The sequence below is a fragment of the Nyctereutes procyonoides genome, unplaced genomic scaffold, assembly GCF_905146905.1.
Source record: "Nyctereutes procyonoides isolate TBG_1078 unplaced genomic scaffold, NYPRO_anot_genome, whole genome shotgun sequence".
NCBI classification, from domain to species: domain Eukaryota; kingdom Metazoa; phylum Chordata; class Mammalia; order Carnivora; family Canidae; genus Nyctereutes; species Nyctereutes procyonoides.
The window spans coordinates 40,685,652-40,705,032 of record NW_026575020.1 but is presented as its reverse complement, the minus strand read 5'-3'; the positions used below and the strand labels follow the sequence as shown (position 1 = coordinate 40,705,032).

The following is a 19,381-nucleotide window of genomic DNA, read 5'->3' as shown; positions in this document are numbered from 1 at the left end:
AGATGAGTCTTTCTCTTCCACCAGCCCTCCCTCCAGCTCAGCTCCCACTAGGGAGAGTCTTCAAATCCCTCACCAGGGGAGGTAATTATGCCTCAAGACTTGAGAGTCAAGGTTGGCCCAACTGCTACCTTGCTGAGGGAACAGGCTGCGAGGCTCAGACTTCCATCACTCACTTCTAGCAGGAGGGTTTCCTTGGCACAGAGCTGGGTGTGGGCAGGTTCAAAAAGGCTGAGAGTGGGGGTGAGGAGGAGCTGCTTCGGGGTCCCCTCTCCTGCTCCACCCTGCTTGTCACTCATAAGGACCACTGAGCACCTACTGTGTGGGGGGTGGGGAGAAGTTCAGCAATCTCACGTGATCCTTACAGCAGCCCTATGAGACAGGTATGCTTCTACACCCCTACTTTGCAGACAGGAAACTGAGGCAGAGTGGCTTGGGTAACTGCCCAAGATCACCAGCCAGGGACCCAGGAAATATGCATGAGGAAATATATATAAGGGTGCTTATCGCAACATTATTTATAGTGACAACAGATTGGAAACAAGCTTACTGTGGAGTTAGAGTCTGTGGTTATTTAAATCCCCTTCAGTTGAAAAGATCCATCCTTAAAAAAGCAAGTCTCAGAGTAATAGGTTTGCACAATTCTGGGCTTTTAAAAAGTACACCATCTCCGTATACGTGAAGATTTGTTCATTCAACAAATGTTTATTGAGTGCCTACAATATGCCAGGCACCATTTTACGAGGCATCCCTGCTAGTGGTTGGGAGTCAGACAAGGTAACTGAGTAAAATACCGTATTAGGAATGCTGGGAGACAGAAACGAAGAAGGAAGAAGAGCTGGGAGCGTGTGAAAGGGACATAAATGGTGAGGCTTCCAAGGGACATTCCGGGCAGAATGGCCAGTGAGAGCAAAAGAGGATGGTCAGTGTGGAAGGACAGAGTGACCAGAAGAAAGTAGCAGAGCAGCAGGATCGCAAAGGTGTGAGGAGTGTGGGCAGGCCAGTCACATGGCATCTTAAAGGCTTCCTCATTGGTTGTCAAGTGGGGACCTAGAGTTACCCTACCAGGTATTTTTTTTTTTAAGATTTTGTTTATTTATTCATGAGAATAAACAGAGAGGATAGGCAGAGACACAGGCAGAGGGAGAAGCAGGCTCCATGCAGGGAGCCTCTCATGGGACTCAGTTCCAGGTCTCCAGGATCAGGCCCTGGGCTGAAGGTGGTGCTAAACCGCTGAGCCGCCCGGGCTGCCCCCTACCAGGTATTTTTAACATTCCTGGCCTTACTGTGATGGCGTGCGTTTTTCCTTATCTCTGCCTGTTTCACACTTTAAATTGAACCCATTCGTGTAGTAAAGAAACAGAAGGAAAAAAATCAAAGTTGACTGAGAACAGATGTCCTGCATAGGATGGTAGTGACCCAGGCTCCCGCCAGGGCTTATTTGTCTAAAGGTTGGTATTCCAGTGAAGGAGAGTTCCAGAACACAGCCCAATAAAATACCTGATCTTCCACCCTCATGGATGCTACTGGACCAAGTCTGGAAGAGGCATTTTCACATCAGAAAATTCAGACTTATTCCTTCCTGTTTCAGTGGGGCTCTCAGTGTTTTCTTGCCCCACCCCCTACTTCCCAAAAGAACTCTGCAAATGTTTCTGTACCCCTTCTACATGGGAGACCCTGTTGTTGCACTACCACCTGGCCAGGGAGGGTCCCCTAGAGTGGCCAGTGGGGCCTGTAGCAGGAGGAGGGCCTGTTTTGCCAGGCTACTGTGGGGCAGACCAGAGCCATGGAATCCTCCCCCACCCCACCTTCCTTGGCACCCCCTCTTCACCTTCCCCCTCCCCCCAAGCATTTTGCACGTATGTTGTAGGGATGGTGAGGGGGTACCTGGCCACTGCTGCCTCACCTGGCAGCCTCATCCACAGGTAGGTTTTACTGTTCGGTGGTGGGTTTCAGTGCTGACCCCTGGAGAGTCATCATGAAGTGTCTGGATTCCTCATGTCACTATAAAGGGATCTGTTTGCCTAACCAGTGGGGTCAGCATGGTAAGGCTGCAGATTTAAGCTCAGTTCTCTCATTTCTGAGATGGAAGTGGCCACCCCAGGAGGGGAAGTTGCCACATCTGACAATGACTTGCAGGGTGAGGGTTGGGGCCTCCATGTGGGGGGCCGTGGAGCTGGTGAGACCCAGCAGGGCCTCCCTTGCTGTGTGACCTTGGTGGGTCACGTCCTTCACACCTTAATTTCATCTGCTTTGCTTGCTGGCTCCAGTGTGGGCACAGGGATTCAGGAGTGAGCAAGGTGGGCAAGGTCCCAGGGAGCCACTTTAATGGGAGCAGGAGGTAGAAACAAGCAAACTAATGGACAATCAGGTAATGAAGGGTGGTGGTAAGTGCCATGGTAGAAACCAGCAGCCCTGACTTCTTATGTGCAGACTGGGGTTGTTGTGGTATGGGCAGCACCCAGGGGGTGAAGGAGCCTCTGATAGTGAGGTTGGCAGTCACGGTCCCTCCTTCACCTTGGAGCAGCGCTGCTGGGGTTGCTGGGTTTTGGAAGGGGCCCTGGCTGCTTAGGTCCTGGCCCTTCATTGCAGCCTGGCTGGCCACTGATGCCCTCTGTCCCTCTCCTCCAGAGACACCCAAACACCTTGTCTTTTCGCTGCTCGCTGGCCGACTTCCAGATAGAGAAGAAGATAGGCCGAGGACAGTTCAGCGAGGTGTACAAGGCCACCTGCCTGCTGGATAGGAAGACCGTGGCTCTAAAGAAGGTGCAGGTGAGCTAACTCCCCCATGAGGTCAAAGCCACATCACAGGAGCTGGCTTCTGTGTCGAAACATTGTGGCCCTGGGCCAATTCTTTCCCCTTCCTTCTTTTCCCCTTCCTCTGAAGTCAGGACCCAGCTCACTGGGCCATGGGAAGGATTAGGTGGGCTTCTGATGATGAGCGTTCATTGTGAGCCATAGAGGAAAAGGAGCATACATTGAAGACCACTGTATACCAGGTCGTGCCTTGAGCATGGTCCTGTGGGTCAGGGTAGTCACCCCACTTTTCAGATCAGGAAAGTTGCAGGGGTGTGAGTATTTATCTCACCCGGCCCAGGAGCGAGCTGAGGAGGAGCTCAGGCTCAGACCCGCACTGACTCACCCTGGGTCCTGCACTTGCTGGTTGCCTCTGAGCTTGATGAGAGCCTTTTCTGGTCTCTGTGTTCCTCCTAAACAGAGGGAGGGGCTCAAGCAGGCGGATTGTCAGCCTCAGAGTCCAGCTAGAAAGCATTTCCATGAGAGCCACTGGGCCCGGTTGAACAGTGCTTTGCCGCAGGAAGTGGCTTTAAATCCTCCAGCAGAGCTTCCCAAGACCTCTGTTTGCTTATTTGTCCTTTAAGAATGAGATGAACAGCCTGGGCAGAGGAAGCCCAGGAGAGAGAAGCCCGTACCCACGGGTACGAGCCAGGCAGTGAACTGGTATGATGGTTTCTTTGGGCATCTGCAAACTGTATGGGCAGGTCCAGCTCGCCAGAGGAGAGACGGACTCCTCTGCTAAAGAAAGGCCCATTTGTCTTCCAGGAAGGGGCTCACATGGCTCTCTTTGTCCTGCTTTTTTGTGCCATGCAGGGTTTTGTGCTGGAGACCTTCTGTTTGTTGCCGTGAGTCAGGAGGGGCTCTGAACAGGCACTGAATGGGCCAGTGGTGCCAGGGGGCACAGCACCAGGTGCTGTGCTTGCAACTTCTCATTCAGTCCATGTCACCACCTGTGAGGTCAGGCCAGGCTGTTGGCCCCGTTTCCAGAGGTGAAGACTGAGGCCCCAGATCATGTTTCCTGGCCTGCTGCTTACCAGTGGGTGACCTCAGCGAGTCACTAGACTTCTGGGTCTTCCTCTGTAAGTTGGCACCAGCAACTCCTGCCTCATGGGAGCTGCTGTGAGATTTCAGTGCAGAGTGATCGGCACAGCAACCGGCATCAATGAGCACCTGTTGCGTTTTGGAGGTCCCTCGGCGAGGAGGTGGGAGGGCCAGGATGGACGTTCCCATCCTTGTGGCTCCCAGTGGGGGCTCTGGGAGCTAGGTTTTAACCACCCTTTCTCTTTCCTCTCATCCAAGATATTTGAGATGATGGACGCCAAAGCCAGGCAAGACTGCGTCAAGGAGATCGGCCTCCTGAAGGTGAGCACCCTGGGCTGAGCAGGAGCCCCTCACTTCCTCGAGGCAGCCTGGTCCCCAGACAGGACCACATAATGGCCATCATGACCCATAGCCTGTTAGGTTCGGAAACAACAGCCTTTTGAAGGTGATGGCTCATTTTCTTTTCTCCTGGTTGGGTAGGCATGGACCCCACCCCACCTCTTCCCAGCCCTCATGGCACCCCCAGACTGTCTGTCCTTGCCCCACATTGATTCTGATTCTGCTTATGGATGGCAGTGCCTGGCACCAAATCCCTGCCACCCGGGAGATGCTCCCAACTGGGCTGTCTCAGCAGGGCCAGCCTGGGCTGCTGGAGAGGGCCCATAGCCAGGTGTGGAGCGTAGGGTTCCTGGTGCTGGAGGGACCCAGGTTGTCATCCTGTTGGGCTCTTCCCAGATCTCCCAAAAGAGGAGGCAGGATGTGTAACTGGAGATGGCTTGTACAAAGGACAGATGTACTTGGGGTCTGCACGTCTGGGGTCGGGGATGGTGGCATCTTGAGGTGTTTTCTTTTCCCTCCCTGCTGGCTTCCTCATTGGTCTCCCCAGAGTCTGAGACGACAGAACTTTCTAGACTAGACTTGGCCCCAGCCTAGGGCTGCTCTCTCCTGGAGATTACTTCCTATCCCCAGGCTTAGGACATACCTGGGGTCTCAGAGGTGATGGAGGAGGAGGAATGGTACAGGCTTTAGAGGCCCAGGAGCCTGAGTTCAAATCCTAATCTTTATTTATAAGCTGTGTGACCTTAAGCACTTAGCCTCCTGAAGCCTCAGTTTGCCCATCTGCTCAGTGGTGAGAGTACCTGCCTCATGGGATGTGGGCAGTTGGAGAAGATTAAATAAAATGGTATCTGAAGAGGGTTCAGCACAGTAGAGCACCCAGGAGGCGCTCACTTGGTGTCCACCCTTTCCATGAGACAGAGGGCTAGCTCGGCAGCTTCTGGTACAGTGGGGCTGTTGGTGGCAATGACACGGAAATCCTACTGCCTGATTCCAGATAAGCGGTTTGCACTGCTGGGTCTGCCCTCAGCTCTCAGGCCCAGTCCCCACCCTCAGCGACTCCCAGGCAGTGGGGAGCAGGCCAGCAGCCCATGGTGACTGTTGGAGTGATGCTGGCCAACCCAGGGCCCAGGGAGTGCAGGAGAAGCCCTGCAGAGGCCAGGGTCCTGTCCCAGAACCCGGAAGGCTGACATGAGCCTGCTGCAGGATCCTGACAGTGTGGAATTGGGGAGGCCAGGGGGTGGTGGCCTCGGATGCCACACTCAGGAGGTGGGACTTGAATGTGGCCAAAAGCAGGGGAGATGTGGCCCAATGTGATTTGTGAGCACTTGCTGGGAGGGGACCCTGGCAATTTGGTCAGGGAGGCTTGTAGGGAGGTGTCAACCCCATATCGTAGGTAAAAAAAATTCCCTTCAAGTAACGTTTTAAAAATTGTACATGATGGTCAACTTTGGGATCCAGGTGTAATCTCAGGACTCTGACTGATTACCCAGCCCTGAGCTGGGGGACTGACTGTCCCAGTCACGTGCTGTCTCTCTCCTCTTGTGGCCAAGAACATACCTATGCCCTTGCAATGAGTAGGGCACTGAGCCAGCTTGCTCTGGGTCACTGGGCTCCAGTGAGGTAGGCCAGGCTTGGTGGGACCAGCACCTGCTGGGGGGGGGGCTCTGTCCCTTCCTCGGGCTGCAGTGTGGCCAAGAGCTGTTGACCATGGCTTGGGAGGTGGGCACACCCCTCACTCACCAGCCACGTGGCTGTGGGCAAGCTCTTGAGCATGCAGGGCCTTAATTTCCTTGTCCAGAAAAGGGGGTAGTGATATCAGTACTGTCTGCAAGTGTTGAGGGAATTAGAAGTTGGGCTGGAAGGGTTCAGTGTAGCATCTGGCATGTGCTAAGTGCTCGGTCACATGCAGCCCTTGTCATCATGGTTGTAACGCCTGCTGCCTAGCGCCAGCCCTTTCCCACTCCCCAGCCTGCCCAGGGGAAGTCAACAGGACATGGGAGGGCAGGAGGTGATTCCTGCAAAACAAAGGGAAACACCATTCTCAGGGGCCACTAGGTGACATCGCTCACATCATTCACAACAGGACTCGAACCCCAAATCTCCCAGTGCAGAGGCCACCAGATATGGGGCAGGAAGGTGGGTCCTGTCAGAACACAGGCATAGATTCTACATTCACACAGCACAGTTGTGAGCACTGCTGAGTCCTGGGCGCAAGGAAGTAGCCAGCAGGGAAGACAGATCCTAGACAGATTGTTGTATCAGGCCCCAGAGGGGCTGCAGGTGGGACAGAGCCCCTGACGGCAGAGATTTGAAGAGGGAACCTAAGCCCATTCCTGTGACCTCTGCCTGCCTTCCCTCTGGCCGTTGTCTGTCCCTCAGCAGCCGCCACCATTGCCAGGCCTGGACCGGGGCCTCAGGGACAGCCCCACCCTGTGGAGCTCCAGGCTGTGGGAGGGATGGGTGTGGATTGTGGGGACACAGGAGAGAGAGAGGGTGGCTGAGGCTGCTAGGAGGAGCTGCCCTGGAGATGGGTCCTGAGGTGTGACTTACCTGAACCCCATGAAGCCAAAGCAGCCACCCCTCTCCCACTCACAAAGCACGGAACCCAACCACTCACATCTTTGGAGCACTTCATATATTTTAGCCCAAGCATGTCCACTTTAAGACGCACCTGAGGGGCACCTGGGTGACTCAGTCAGTTAGGTTTCAGCTCAGATTGTGACCTCAGCATCCTGAGATCGAGTCCCGAGTTGGGCTCTGTGCTCAATGAGGAGTCTGCTTGAGATTCTCTCTCCCTCTCCCTCTGCCCCTTCTAATTGTGTATGCATGTGTGCACAAGGTCTCACATGTGTGCATGCTCTCTCTCTCTCTTTCTCAAAAAAAATCAATAAATCTTAAAAAAAAAAAAAAAAGATACACCTGGGATCACCTGACTGGGAAGGGGACTCTGGGTGGACAGCAACCCATGGGTACTGGACCAGGCTCTGGGCTTAGCTTGGTCCTAGAGTCAGCTCCCTCCCTCTCCAGGCCTCAGGATTTCCCCCAGCTGACCTCTGGTGTCCCTTTTGGCTCCATCTGTGCCACTGTACCCTGACAATGTATTCAAGGGAGTCTTTACATCATGTCCTCTCCTCAGAGTTGCCCTAGGAGCAGGGAGAGAGGCCTCCTCCTTTTCTCCCCAGGAACCCGCACCTGGAGGGAATAGCCTCCTTGACTGAAACTTTAATTCCCACCCAAAAACCCCTTCCAGTTTTTCCAAGTCATTTGTAAAACTGTGATGCCCAGCCTGCTGATGACCCTGGTGGGCCTCTGGGATCCCTGCCTGAGGCGGGTGTAAGGTTTCCCAGAGAAGTCATGAGATAAGGTCTGGGAGGGGGAGTGAAAGAGTGGGGGGAGAGTGACTCATTTGTAACAACGACAACAACGCTGGCACTTCATAACGTGCATTTAAGGTTGGAAAGCATTTTCAATTTTATGAAGTGCTGGCATTCCATTCATTTTGATATTTTGATGTAAATGAAAAATTTATCTGGAATATATTTGGATAAAATTTGGGATAAACTTTTTTATCTGAGATGTGATGTGTGCTGAGGTCAGCTGATGTGATGGGCAGTGTTAGCTCCAGGAAGACCCCAAAACTAAACCTGGGTAACGTGATTTTTGACAGGACACCAAAACAATTCAGTAGAGGAGAGAAAGATTTCCAATCCCAGGTGCTGGGGAAACTGGACTGACAAATGGTCAAGAGTGAGCCTTGGCCCCTATTCATTCATTTGAAGTGAATCATAGGCCTAAATGTAGAAGCTAAGACTATAATTATAATGTTTGCTGGGCAGCCCAGCAGGACAGCCCTTCATGATGGGCTGGTGCTGGCTGAGGGGTAGGCAGTAGTGGGTCCACCCACACCAGGGTCAGGGCTTGGCCAGAGCAGGGGCCTGAGAACTCGGGCAGGTAGAGTGGAGCCAAGGGAAGGAAACGCTTAGCCAATGACAGACCATCTGTGGCTCCTAGGGCTTTGATTGAGGGGTGTCCACCACCCACAGCTGGCTTGAAAAAAGAATAAATAGGGGTTGGTGTAGCCATGTGATCTCTGCCAACTTCCCCCCTCGTTTCAGAATCCAAAGACTGGCATAGGTCGGCACACAGCATCAACACACGTCCCTGTCACAGCAACTCCCAGGCCTTCTAGAATATGTGTGTTCAAGCAGCCTCTGCATATCGGCTGACAGGCACCCGCGGACTTGGCCAACCAAACTATGGCAGAGTACTTGGGTCCCCTCTGCTTTCCCAGACCCTGGAATCATTTTGGTGGAAAGAGTCCATTTGAGTCAGAAACAATTGCCAGGGTCTGTCCCCCTTAGCCAGGTGGGGGCTGACTTCCAGCTGGTAGGGTGCTGCCCTGTCAGGCAAACACACACCCACGGTGGTCGAGCCAGAGGCAGAGCTTTGGCACAGAGCAGAGCACTCAGGGTGCTCTTGTGCCAGGAACGGTTGGAGTTTTTCCCCCAGATTTCACAAGGTTGTGTCAAATTGAGGGTGGGGAGGAAGAAGGGAGATGGGTGTTTTTAGGAGCGCTAGCTGCATTCTTCCTGAGCACAGTGATAGAGCGGTGGGGGCCCGACCCTATGCTTGAGGGCCTTGGTGGTGAGGAGGAGGAGGACTGGGATCCTGCCCAGGGGTGTCCATGGAGTCTCAGCTCGGGGCACTCACCAGCTTAGACTTTTCAGTCGCAGCCCATCTGATCCTCACTACTGCTCTGCAACATCTTATGCCCATTATACAGATGAGGACACTGAGACTCAGAGATGCTGAAGGGCTTTCTGAGTGGGGCCCAGACCTGCCTGACTCCCAAGTGACCCTGCCCTCTGTAGCAAAGCCAGAGCTCTGCTAACAGGGGCCAGTTGAAAGCCAGCACGGGGCAGGCGTGGGGCTGAACCTCCCTCACTGGTTCTGCTTCCCTCTTTGTCTCTCTTTGGACAGCAATTGAACCATCCCAACATTATCAAGTATTTGGACTCGTTTATTGAGGACAATGAGCTGAACATTGTACTGGAGCTGGCTGATGCGGGTGACCTCTCCCAGATGATCAAGGTGAGTGTGCCTGATAGGCAGGCTGGTTCTGGGGGCTGCGCAGATACACGGAGCCCTCCCTGAATCAGGCGGCCCCTTGGCCTGGTCTCTTTGCTATTGTGGCCTCTGGTGGAAGCTGCCCACCAGCATCACTCAGCCTCCTTCCACAGTGCCACACAGGCCTCAGCCATGGCCTGGCAAGTGCCCCCTCGAGCTCCATCCCCATTTTCTGGCAGAGGGCCAGCCATGGACAGAAAGCCGCCCCCCCCCCCCCCCCGCTGTCCCCACTGCCCCAGCCTGCCCACAGGCTGTCACATCGGCCTCACAGAAGAAACTGGGACAGAACCTTGTGTTAGGTCAGAACCCCAGCTCACAGAACCTGGGAAAATATGTTATGCATCCCACTTTCAAAAGGGAAGAGTGAGCCCAAAAAGGCTAAGAGGCTTACCCAGGGATGCCCATGTAGGGGACATAGCCATGTCTTGTGGCCCAACTCGGTTTCCTGGCCTGGGACCCTCCAAACATCAGCACTGGAATGATCTCCCTGGGGCCCCTCCAGCACTTGAGGGACAGCTTCATTTCCATGTGATGGACAAGACCGGGTGTCTCTGAGAGGTTGAGTGACTTGCCAGGTCTGGCTCTTGCTGTGCCTTCCCGTGGCAGCCCCCATACCTCTCTACCCTCAGTGCCCCTCCTCCTGGGGCCTGGCCCAGGCCCACCATGAGTCTGAACTCAGGAACCAGCACAGCTCTGTTGATGGAGCACCTACTGTGAGCCACAACCATGCTGAGCACATGTATCACTCACTAAATGCACACTATCCTCAGCAAAGCTCAGGGAGGTTTAGTCACTTGCCCGAGGCTGCACAGCCTCTGTGTGGGACCCCGAAGCCCAAGCCCTAGCCCTCAGCCCTGTTCCCTGTTCTTCCTTCAAGAGCCCGCTCCCCTGCCAGCTTGACCAGTTGGGATGCTGGCTCTTGTGGGCACCTGCTGCCTCCCTCCTCTAGCCCAGTCTGTCTGCTTCTGAGCAAGGCCAGCTATGCCAGAGCCCCACCTTGCTCCCAGCAACACTTGCAAACGGGGCCAGACATGGATTCTCCATCTTTCCCACCAGGCGCTGGGGATGGAGCAATTGCTCAGTGCCCGCTCTTCTGAAATTTGGCTCCTAGGAATTGGGGCATCATTGGGAAGTGGCATTACTTGAGCTGTTATCACCTGCTTTTATATTTTCGCTGACATATTAATGTGTTTGCAGGGATGTTAATCTCCACACAGATGCCTGGTGGGAACAGATGTGCTCTGTCATGTCTTCGCTCCTCCTACCCACCCCCCCACTGTTCTCCTTCATGTGTTGTTCTATTGCTGGCATGCACACATCTAGCACCCGCTGTGTGCCAGCCCCTATGCTGAGACCTAGGCGAGGGTGCTGCCTGCAGGGAGCTCACCTTCTAACAGGAGGGCAGACCCGTAAACGGACAGCCAACAGCCAGTGTGAGCAAGCCAAGGTCAGGGCCTGTGGGAGCCAAGGAAGGCTTCCTGGAGGAGGTGACACCTGAGCTGACCTGCTGAGAGCAGCAATCTGGTGGCAGACTAGCTTGTGCAGGAGCCCAGTGGGATGAACAGTTGAGTCCACAAAGCCCTGGGCAAGGGGGAGGCAGGGGTTGAGGGGGAGGCAGGGTTGTCAGGTCACCCAGGGCCTCACTGCCCAGCCCCCAGATTTGAGACCTTGCTCCAAGGTCAGCAAGGAGCTTCTTAGGACTCAGGATGAGGAGTAGAAATGATCGGTGTTGTGTTCTAGAAGAAAGGCTAGATGCTCAGCAGAGGGTGGGTGGGGGATAAAGACGGAGGCAGTGGACAGGAGGCAGAGGGGAGACAGAGGAAGGGCCCTGCCCCCTAAAGCCCCTGCAGACCCCAGGTCCTTGCAGCCTCTCAGTCCACAGAGCAGGGCCAGGGTTCAGCTGTCAGGGTAGGGGTGACCCTCTCCCACAAAGCTCAACCTCCCTCTGTCCTGGGGCTGCATTAGGGACGGTAGGAGCCACAGGACCAGGTGCAGGCTCCTTCCGAGTCAAGAAGAGGAGGGAGACATGTGCATGTCCGGCTCCTTGTCCCTGGCCAGGGTGTGGGGCCCCCTCCCAGCTCCCCTCCCCTTCTCCCTGCACTCCTGCCTCGTGGCCCACACCAGCCAGGGTTCAAGTCGGTCGCTCACCCCTGGGGTTTCTGGGGCAGCCTCCTGGCTTCCAGGCCCCATCTTCTGACATGGTGCCTCCTCTGCCAAGGTCTTACCCCTTCCCAACTCTCCCTATTCCTCCTCCCTCTGCTGCAGCTCTAGGCCCTTCACCTGCAGGGCCTGGCTGGGTGCTGCCTCCAGCAAGCGAGCAGGGTGGGGCAAGAGAGAGACCCTCCCTGGGCCTGGAGTCAGACACACCTGCTTGGCCCTTCCTCCCTTGGGCAGGCCCCTGTGCCTCAGTTTCCCCATGTATAATACACACTACACGGGTGCCTGGGACTTGGTAGAAGCTCAGTCTCCCCGGGCTTTTCAACTCTTCAGCTGCCTCTGGGTTTTGAGGGGAACTGGGGGCCTTGCTGGGGCTGCACCATAGTTGCCCCACTGGGCTGGCCTGGAGGCTGCTGACCAGTAAAACCTGTGTCCCAGGGGCCTACAGCCTCAGGCTGAGTAGTGCCACCACCGCCACGGTGCCAACATTATTTATGATGGACAGTGAAGCCGTGAGTTGCTGCCACCCCAAAACCCACCAGAGACTCTGCGCCTTCCTGCTAAATGTCACACGATGCTTATAGGACGTGACATTTAGAAAATCACCATTCACAGCCGAGCTTAAAAGCTGTAATGAGGATAAACCAACATCACAGCGTAAATAACACTGCAGCCCAGCCCATCATGGAGTCTGGGGCAGCCCGGGAAGCCTGGAGTCCTTGCTGGCGGTCTGTGCTGTAGCCTGAGCGGCTCACCGCTGGGGTCCCTCTCCCACAGTGGAGCCTCAGGAGAGCCTCATAGATGGCTTTACTCCCAGGCCAGGGGCTTCCAGCTATGACTGTCCCATTGTTGGAGGTGCCTAGATCCAGTACCAGCTCTGGCGCTCCAGCTGGATGACCTTGGGCAAGCTCCTGAACCTCTGAGCTCAGTCCCTCATCTGGTGGCTCTTGGTGTCATTCGAAGTTAATTAGGTTAACAGCTCAGCTTTTGTAGGCCGAAGGCCCGAGGCAGAGCTTTGCCTACCCCTTGCCAGCTACTAAGTGGCCCTTGGTTTCCTCATCCGTGAGATGGGCACAGTCACCCCTGCTGAAGGCCCAACACAGTGGCCGCAGGAGGCAGGTGCTTGGCAGATGTGCCCCCAGGTCCTGTGTTCCACTCTCCCTTCCCTAGGCCAGGCGTGGCTCCTGGGTCTATCCCTGCACCAAAGCGGCTGTACTGACACTCGGGCCCACAGCTTCACCTCTGGCTACTCTGGAAAAGAGGGTGGTTTTGAGGCCGGAAGCCTGGCTCTTGGGTTCCTGGTGCACACGAGTCATGGTCCTCGTTGCCCTTGGTCCGGGCACATGGGAGACTCCCCGGAGGAACGTGGACCAAGACCTGTTCTGGGATCTTTGGTTATTTACAGCACACACAGAGCAGCTTGGGTGGTTTGGGGGGGTTGGTTTTGTTTTCTGAAGCATTATATACGTTTTTTTCAAGCCATGAGGTAGATTAATGTCAGTTGGAACTGAGGAGCCCATTGAAGAATGTCAAGCCATTTCCTTGAGGTTCCTGCTGCCTGTTAACCATTACGTGCCCTGAGATTCTCTGGTGCCCGGGGGCGGGGCCACTGTGACTTCACCACCAGGCATTGGGTGCCTGGGTTCTGGGCCGGGCTGGGGCTGGGGGCAGAGATGCTCCATGCCAGTTCAGTCCTGCAAGGAGCTCCCCATCGGGCTGTGGGAGGAGGCGGGCATGTGTCCAGAAAGTGCCCAAGAAAGGGTGACTGAGAACAGCCTTCAGGATGCAGTCCAGGCATCCATTCAGCAAAGCCATCTAGGATGCCCACTGGTGGCTGGGCCTGCTCCCACCTTGGGGAGGTCAACACTGGGTGGGGGCAGACGAGACCATGGAGGGTGGTTTGGGCTAAAGTGCAGATGGGAAGTGGAACCTTTGTTCTAAACGTACTATTTGTTCAGTAGCCTGACAACCCACCCCATGCCGGGCACCAGTTACTGCTGGGGCGGGACAGGGGCACGACCATGTGGTGGCCTGTCACCCAGGCCTGTCTGTCTTCCCCACCATAGTACTTTAAGAAGCAGAAGCGGCTCATCCCGGAGAGGACTGTGTGGAAGTACTTTGCACAGCTGTGCAGTGCCGTGGAACATATGCACTCTCGCCGGGTGATGCACCGAGGTACGTGCCCATCCCTCCCAGGGCAGTGGGACCCAGAGCTGGTGGGAGGCCAGGCACCCCTGGGGCCTAGGATGCAGCATTCCTTCCACTCTTTCTGGCTCTGGGGATATCCGTGAGGAGGTTGGACCACATGTTACCCAGACGGTGGGTATCACTCATCTTGCCCATCTTTGGGGGAGTCAGAGAGTTCGGCCAGGGCCTCACGCATGCCCACTCTCTGATTCCCTAAGGACACTGCCTTTCCTGTCCCACCCGCCCTGACCTCCTAGCCCCACGCCAATTGCCTCCTTCTTCCTCTGCAGACATCAAGCCTGCCAACGTGTTCATCACAGCAACGGGGGTCGTGAAGCTTGGTGACCTTGGCCTGGGTCGCTTCTTTAGCTCTGAGACCACTGCAGCCCACTCCCTAGGTAAGGAGGCCTGTCCACACATCCCAGCAGCTGCTGGAGGCCCTGGTAACCATGTGGGGAGGTGAGAACAGTCTCCCCCCACAGAGCCTTTGGTTCATTAATGCGAGAAAGTGCCTTCTGAGCTCTAGACTTTACCTCTTCACCACAGTGACCCAGAGGAGGGTAAACTTAGGCCCTAAGAAGCTTGAACAGGGGTCCCCTGCATCCTCACACAGCTCCATGCCCCTTCCAAGAAAGGATGGCAGAGCCCATCTTATCCAGATCCTTTTTATCCAGTTGTATGAGGCAGCCATCCACCTTCTCATGGCTGTGTCGTGTCCCCTCGCGTGGGTACAGCACACTCAGTCTGGTCCTCCTGGTGGGGCACAGCAGAGCTAGTTTCTAGTTTTTGGGACAGGCAGTTTTGAAGCTGCGGGACCAGGTTCTCACCTAGGAGGAGGTGACAAAGTGCAGGGGAGCAGGTGGGGGAGGGAACAGGAACTGTCAGGTGGGGGAGCAGAGCACACAGGGGTGCTGCAGGGGCACTGCAGGTTCGGGGGGGCCCAGGTGCCCAGCTTGGTGGACATTTTGATGTTCGGGAGCACCGGAGGGTGGGACTTGGGAACACACTCAGGCAGGTGTGGGTTTTGGGTTACCTGAAGTGATGCCCCCCATACAGAATCTGTACACAGGGTCCGTGACTGGGTGTGACACATAGAATGGTGGAGGATGAAGAGTTTGCATTTGTTTAGAATATAGAAACCAGCAGAGCCATAGAAGTAGGATCTCCCGTGTGCCACAACGGGGCATATCAACATTTAGCCAGGGCTGAGTGGGAAGGACTCAGATATGGCAGGGGCATCCTCCTACGGAGCCCGTTCACCACCCTAGAGGTGGCATCTCCCGGGGAAGGTGCTCCTGAGCCTCGCTGCCCTGTGTGAAGGCTGGTCACCTCCCTTGGAAACTGCTCTGTTCTCCATGGACCCTGCCCCAGTCTGGGGCCCCAGCCCACATGTCCCCCACGCACTCTCCAAATGCCTGCGGCATGCTGTGAGTACAAACAGCAGCTTCTGGTGACAGCGGAGGTGCTTTCTGGAAGACACACGTTCCTGGTGGAATCTGTCACTGTTCATACAGGTCCCGATGGCTTAGAGGCTCTGGGGGTGAAGCACACAATCAGGAGAAATGCACTAACTGGGAATCGACAGCTCTGAGCTGCTAACTAGAGTGAGCGAATGTGTGTGTGTGCATGTGCCTGAGTGTAGGAGTGTGTGCACACAAGTGTACATGTGTCTGAGCATGGGGGGCAGGGTTTGAAAGGATGTGCAGGACCCGCCAATGCCTGAGTTTATGATACTTTACTCACACCTCCAATAGCCATGAGGGTCCATAGGATCCTATGTGCGAACAAGGAATCTGGAACCCCGGGAGCTCAAGTGATTGTTCTGAATGACAGAATGGCAGAGCCACGACTCAAATGCAGGCCTCTCCTTCAGAGCCCACACTTCCTCCAGAGGACCAGGGCTGGGCCTTGGAAGGTGGTGCTGGCTCTCCCTCCAGAGCTCCCAGCTGGCCATGCTGCGAGGAAGCCTTGGCTTCCCCAGTCCCTTCAGACCCTTAGGAGAATCAAAGTGTGTTGGTGAGTTTGGGGCTGTTTTCCTCTTTGGTTTAAGAGCTTCCAAAGGCCAGAAATTCCAGGGCAGCTGTCAAAGAGAAGAAGAGTTCAAGCCACTGTCCCCGTCAGCCAGGTCCCTCCTCTCCGTCCCTCCACCGAGGAGGCTGCGCTCTCGTCAGAGCCGGTTAAGATCACATCATTAGGAACGGGCTCGTCCGACAGTGTGAGTTTAGAAATGCGGGCTTGTTCGACAGTGTGAGTTTATTGACTCGGACTGGTGCACTTATTATATTAATGAGAAGGAATTGGAATTTGGGAAAAGGCTGCTCGCTAGGCCAGGCTCTTCCCGAGGCCTTGGAGCAGCAGCCGGGCTGAGTGATGGATGGAAGGACCCCTCCTGGGGGGCTTTGTGCCTAAGTCCAGGGGACACCCCCCGAGCTGAGAGGCCATGGGTGGAGGTGTGGTGAGGACCACTCCCGGAACCCAGGGCCAGGCTCCACCACAGGCACAGCACAGAGCCGAAACCCAGGGCCCAAGTCTCCCTGACGTAGAAGAAAGGCCCCCCTCTCCACAGCAAGGTCTGCAAACAACCGACTAAGTCTTCTGCACACATTTGATCGGGCAAAAAATTGAACTAATTGCCATTGCATTGTGACTCAGAAAGGACTCGGGGTCAGGGCTCCTTCACACCCTGTGCATGGGCGTGAATTATGCATCCACTGCTTCTGCACACCTACTACGTGGGGATGCTGTGATGGCAGCCACTTTGCCCTGACAAGCACCTCCTCTCCTGAGGCCGCTGACGGCCCCCCCCCCCCCCGCAGGGCTTATGCAAATCCCATCCCCTCCTGCCTCTCCCTTCCCCAGCCCCCTCCATGCCTCTGTATTTGCTAACACGAGGCTGGCATGAAAGGGCATTAGTCATGCCATGGCCGGGCTGACAGGTACGGTACCCAGCGGTGGCAGAGTGGCTGCCTTGGTGTCAGGAATAGGAGCCGTAATTAGAGCGCGGAACAGAATGAGCGTCAGACGAATTACCAGGCAGCAGATCATATTTGTCAGGAAGGATTGCATACATAAAAATTAAGTGACAGTACACGCCGGTGTAATGAAAGAAAAATGAAAGATTTGCCTATACACAGCTCACAAGCTACAAGCAAGTGTCTCGCTCCGAGCAACGGCAGCAGCTGCAAGACAAATTGTAGGGCTGGGAGAGCAGGCCCTGCTTGTTCAGCAGTAGTGACAGGGCAGCCACAGGCTGGGCTCAGGGGTGGGCAGTGAGGCTGCCTGCACCCAGGGCCCGTGAAGGCCTCATGCTACCTCTCAGGGGCTGGGGAATAGGTCCCATCGGGGGCAGCCCCAGCAGGTACTGTGGTCAGAGCGCACAGGCTTCCCCAGGCTGTCGACCCCGGGCCTGACCCCGGGACATAACTTTCTTCCTTCTCCCTTCCCAGAGCCGACTGCTCTGGCCCTGGGCTGGGCACTAGAGAGGAGATTATGCAGCCTTCCCTGATTTCAGGGGGCCCCCAGACTGGTGGGAGAACAGAGACAGGCCCAGGGTGGCATGGTCAGGGGTGGGCAGAACTGTCTCCTGAGGGCCCACTGTGTATAGACAGGCACAGTGCTGGGGTCCCAGGCTCTAAATTGGGCCCTGATGAACCCAGGATCCTCTGGGGCCCTAGGGCTGCATCTGCCCCTCCCAGGACTTGGGTTTTCTGTGGTTACCGACCTCACCAAACAGGTGACTTAACAAAGAAGACAAGGCTTAGAAGATGTTGCAGAAACATTTTGCTTTTTAAAAAATTATCCCAACGAGGTTTATGGTCTCCGTGTGACAGATGAGGACACTGAGGCTCAGAGGGTGGGATACCCCATCCCCACAAGTCACCTAGCTAGCAGGGACTAGAACCCTCGGGGTGTCAGCTCCACTCTGGGCACAGCCACAGTGCACTGGGAAGTGGGCTTGGGTCCTGATGAGCTCTCTGGGTGCCCAGCCATTCAGGGGAAAAGTCCATCTACCCTCCCAGCAGGGGCCGCCTAGGGCTTGGGGGGCCTGCCTGGATGGCAGGGAAGGAGGATGGAACACTCCTGTGAGCATGCCCACGCTCAGCACTGGGTGGGCCCTGGGGAACATCTGCCGAGTGGGCACATGGTCCTCACAGCCACATGCCCTGGGAGATCCCATCAGTGGGGGCACCATGCAGACAGGCTCCCTGGGCCTACTCCTGCCCATCCTTGCAGCCCAGGACGCTGGCAAATGACTGGCCCAGAAAACCTGCTCCAGCAGGTAGATCCAGGATCTGAGCACGGACCTGGTGGAGGTCCTGGGAGGTCACACCTGGCTGGTGAAGGGCATCTGGCTTGCCTGCCACACCCCTGGCATTTTCAGAGCACAGTCTGTTCCTAGATGAGCTGCTGCCAGAGAGGGAAGGAGAGGGTCTCAAGGGGACAGCAAATGAAGATGGATCCTGGTTAGGAAACGAGCTACAACTCACCTGTGTGTCCAGTCATTCACTTGGCAGGACCTGTGCCAGGCCCCAGGTGCTCCCCAGGAAAGCCCCTGCTCGCTGGTATTTACAGCCTGGGGAGAAAATCCGTGTAGAGGCCTCACCACCAACCAAGCACAGCTCTAATAATCATGCCCCAGGTACCATAGCCATTAGTGCTGCAGCCTCCCTGGGGGTGGGCATTATCCCAGTCACCTAACATAGAAGGAGGTCCAGGTGCCCTGCAGGAGGCTCCAGCCAGAGCCATGTGGCAGGGAAGGTGGGATATGGCCATGCACTTTCCCACCAGAGGGACCCCCCCTTCCCAGGCCACCTTGGGTGGGAGCCTGACACTTAGATAACAGGGTGTCACACAGAGTTGCTGATTGTGTAACCTGCTGTGCACAACTGCTGGAGACCCTCTGCGTGGGAACTGGAAATAGGCAGATATTTGTACAGATGTCAACAATCTGAAATTAAGTCCATGCTGATGGAAGTACAGTGTTTTCTCAAGGGCGTGGCTTCCCTTGAGGGTTATGTGTAGCCCAGCGTAGGGTTGGCCCGTGGTTTGAGGAGGCCTGCCAATGTGTGGTGACACAGGCCACCCTGGTAGGGAATGTGTGTGTGTGTGTGTGTGTGTGTGTGTGTGTGTGTGTGTGTGGCTGCCCAAAGAGCCAGTGCTGGGGGGAGCTGGGACAATCTGCAGAGGCCTCAAATTCTAAGCTGAGGACCTGGCCTTTCTCCCTTGGGGGATGAGGAGCCAGTCAGGCAGAGGGGAGGAGGAAGAGTGGGAATGGGTAGACAGGGAGGGCTAAGGCAGCCTGCGGTCCAGGCGAGTGAGGTGGGGGCAACAGCTGGGGCTGGGGAGGGGAGCACCCTCAGGATGGGGGGCCTGCCTGGATGTTGGCGGTTTCACAGGACAGACCACAGATGAAAATGCAGATCACAGAGCTCAGCCCAGAGAAAGCCACTCAGGTTCCAGAATCTGGTGCTGGCTCCTTCTGTGTTCTTCCCCTGCTCCCTTTGCCACCCTCAGCCCTGCTGTTTGCGGTCCACCTGCCCCTGTGAGGGTCTGTAGAGCCGTCCCATAGCCCTTCCACCTGTGCGTGTGGGGTAGGCTGTCATGTACCCATTTTCCAGGGAAGGAAACCAATGCTCCAGAGGGTGGAGGAGAGGACTCTGGAGACCCTCAAGCGCAACCTCTCTGTTGCACCAATGGAGAAACTGAGGCGGGGAGGGAGAATTTCAGCACTCTCCAG

General features: G+C 55.7%; 1 protein-coding gene across 1 annotated transcript in view; it reads left to right on the top strand.

Annotated features, from left to right (window-relative positions):
* The window catches only part of NEK6 (NIMA related kinase 6), an 83,511-nt gene that overhangs the window by 47,029 nt on the left and 17,101 nt on the right, over nucleotides 1-19,381 (top strand). Inside the window, exons 5-9 of the mRNA XM_055324279.1 lie at nucleotides 2,629-2,769; nucleotides 4,093-4,155; nucleotides 9,154-9,264; nucleotides 13,524-13,632; nucleotides 13,935-14,042. Of these exons, the coding sequence (XP_055180254.1) occupies nucleotides 2,629-2,769; nucleotides 4,093-4,155; nucleotides 9,154-9,264; nucleotides 13,524-13,632; nucleotides 13,935-14,042 (532 nt within the window). The remainder of the gene's footprint in view (nucleotides 1-2,628; nucleotides 2,770-4,092; nucleotides 4,156-9,153; nucleotides 9,265-13,523; nucleotides 13,633-13,934; nucleotides 14,043-19,381) is intronic.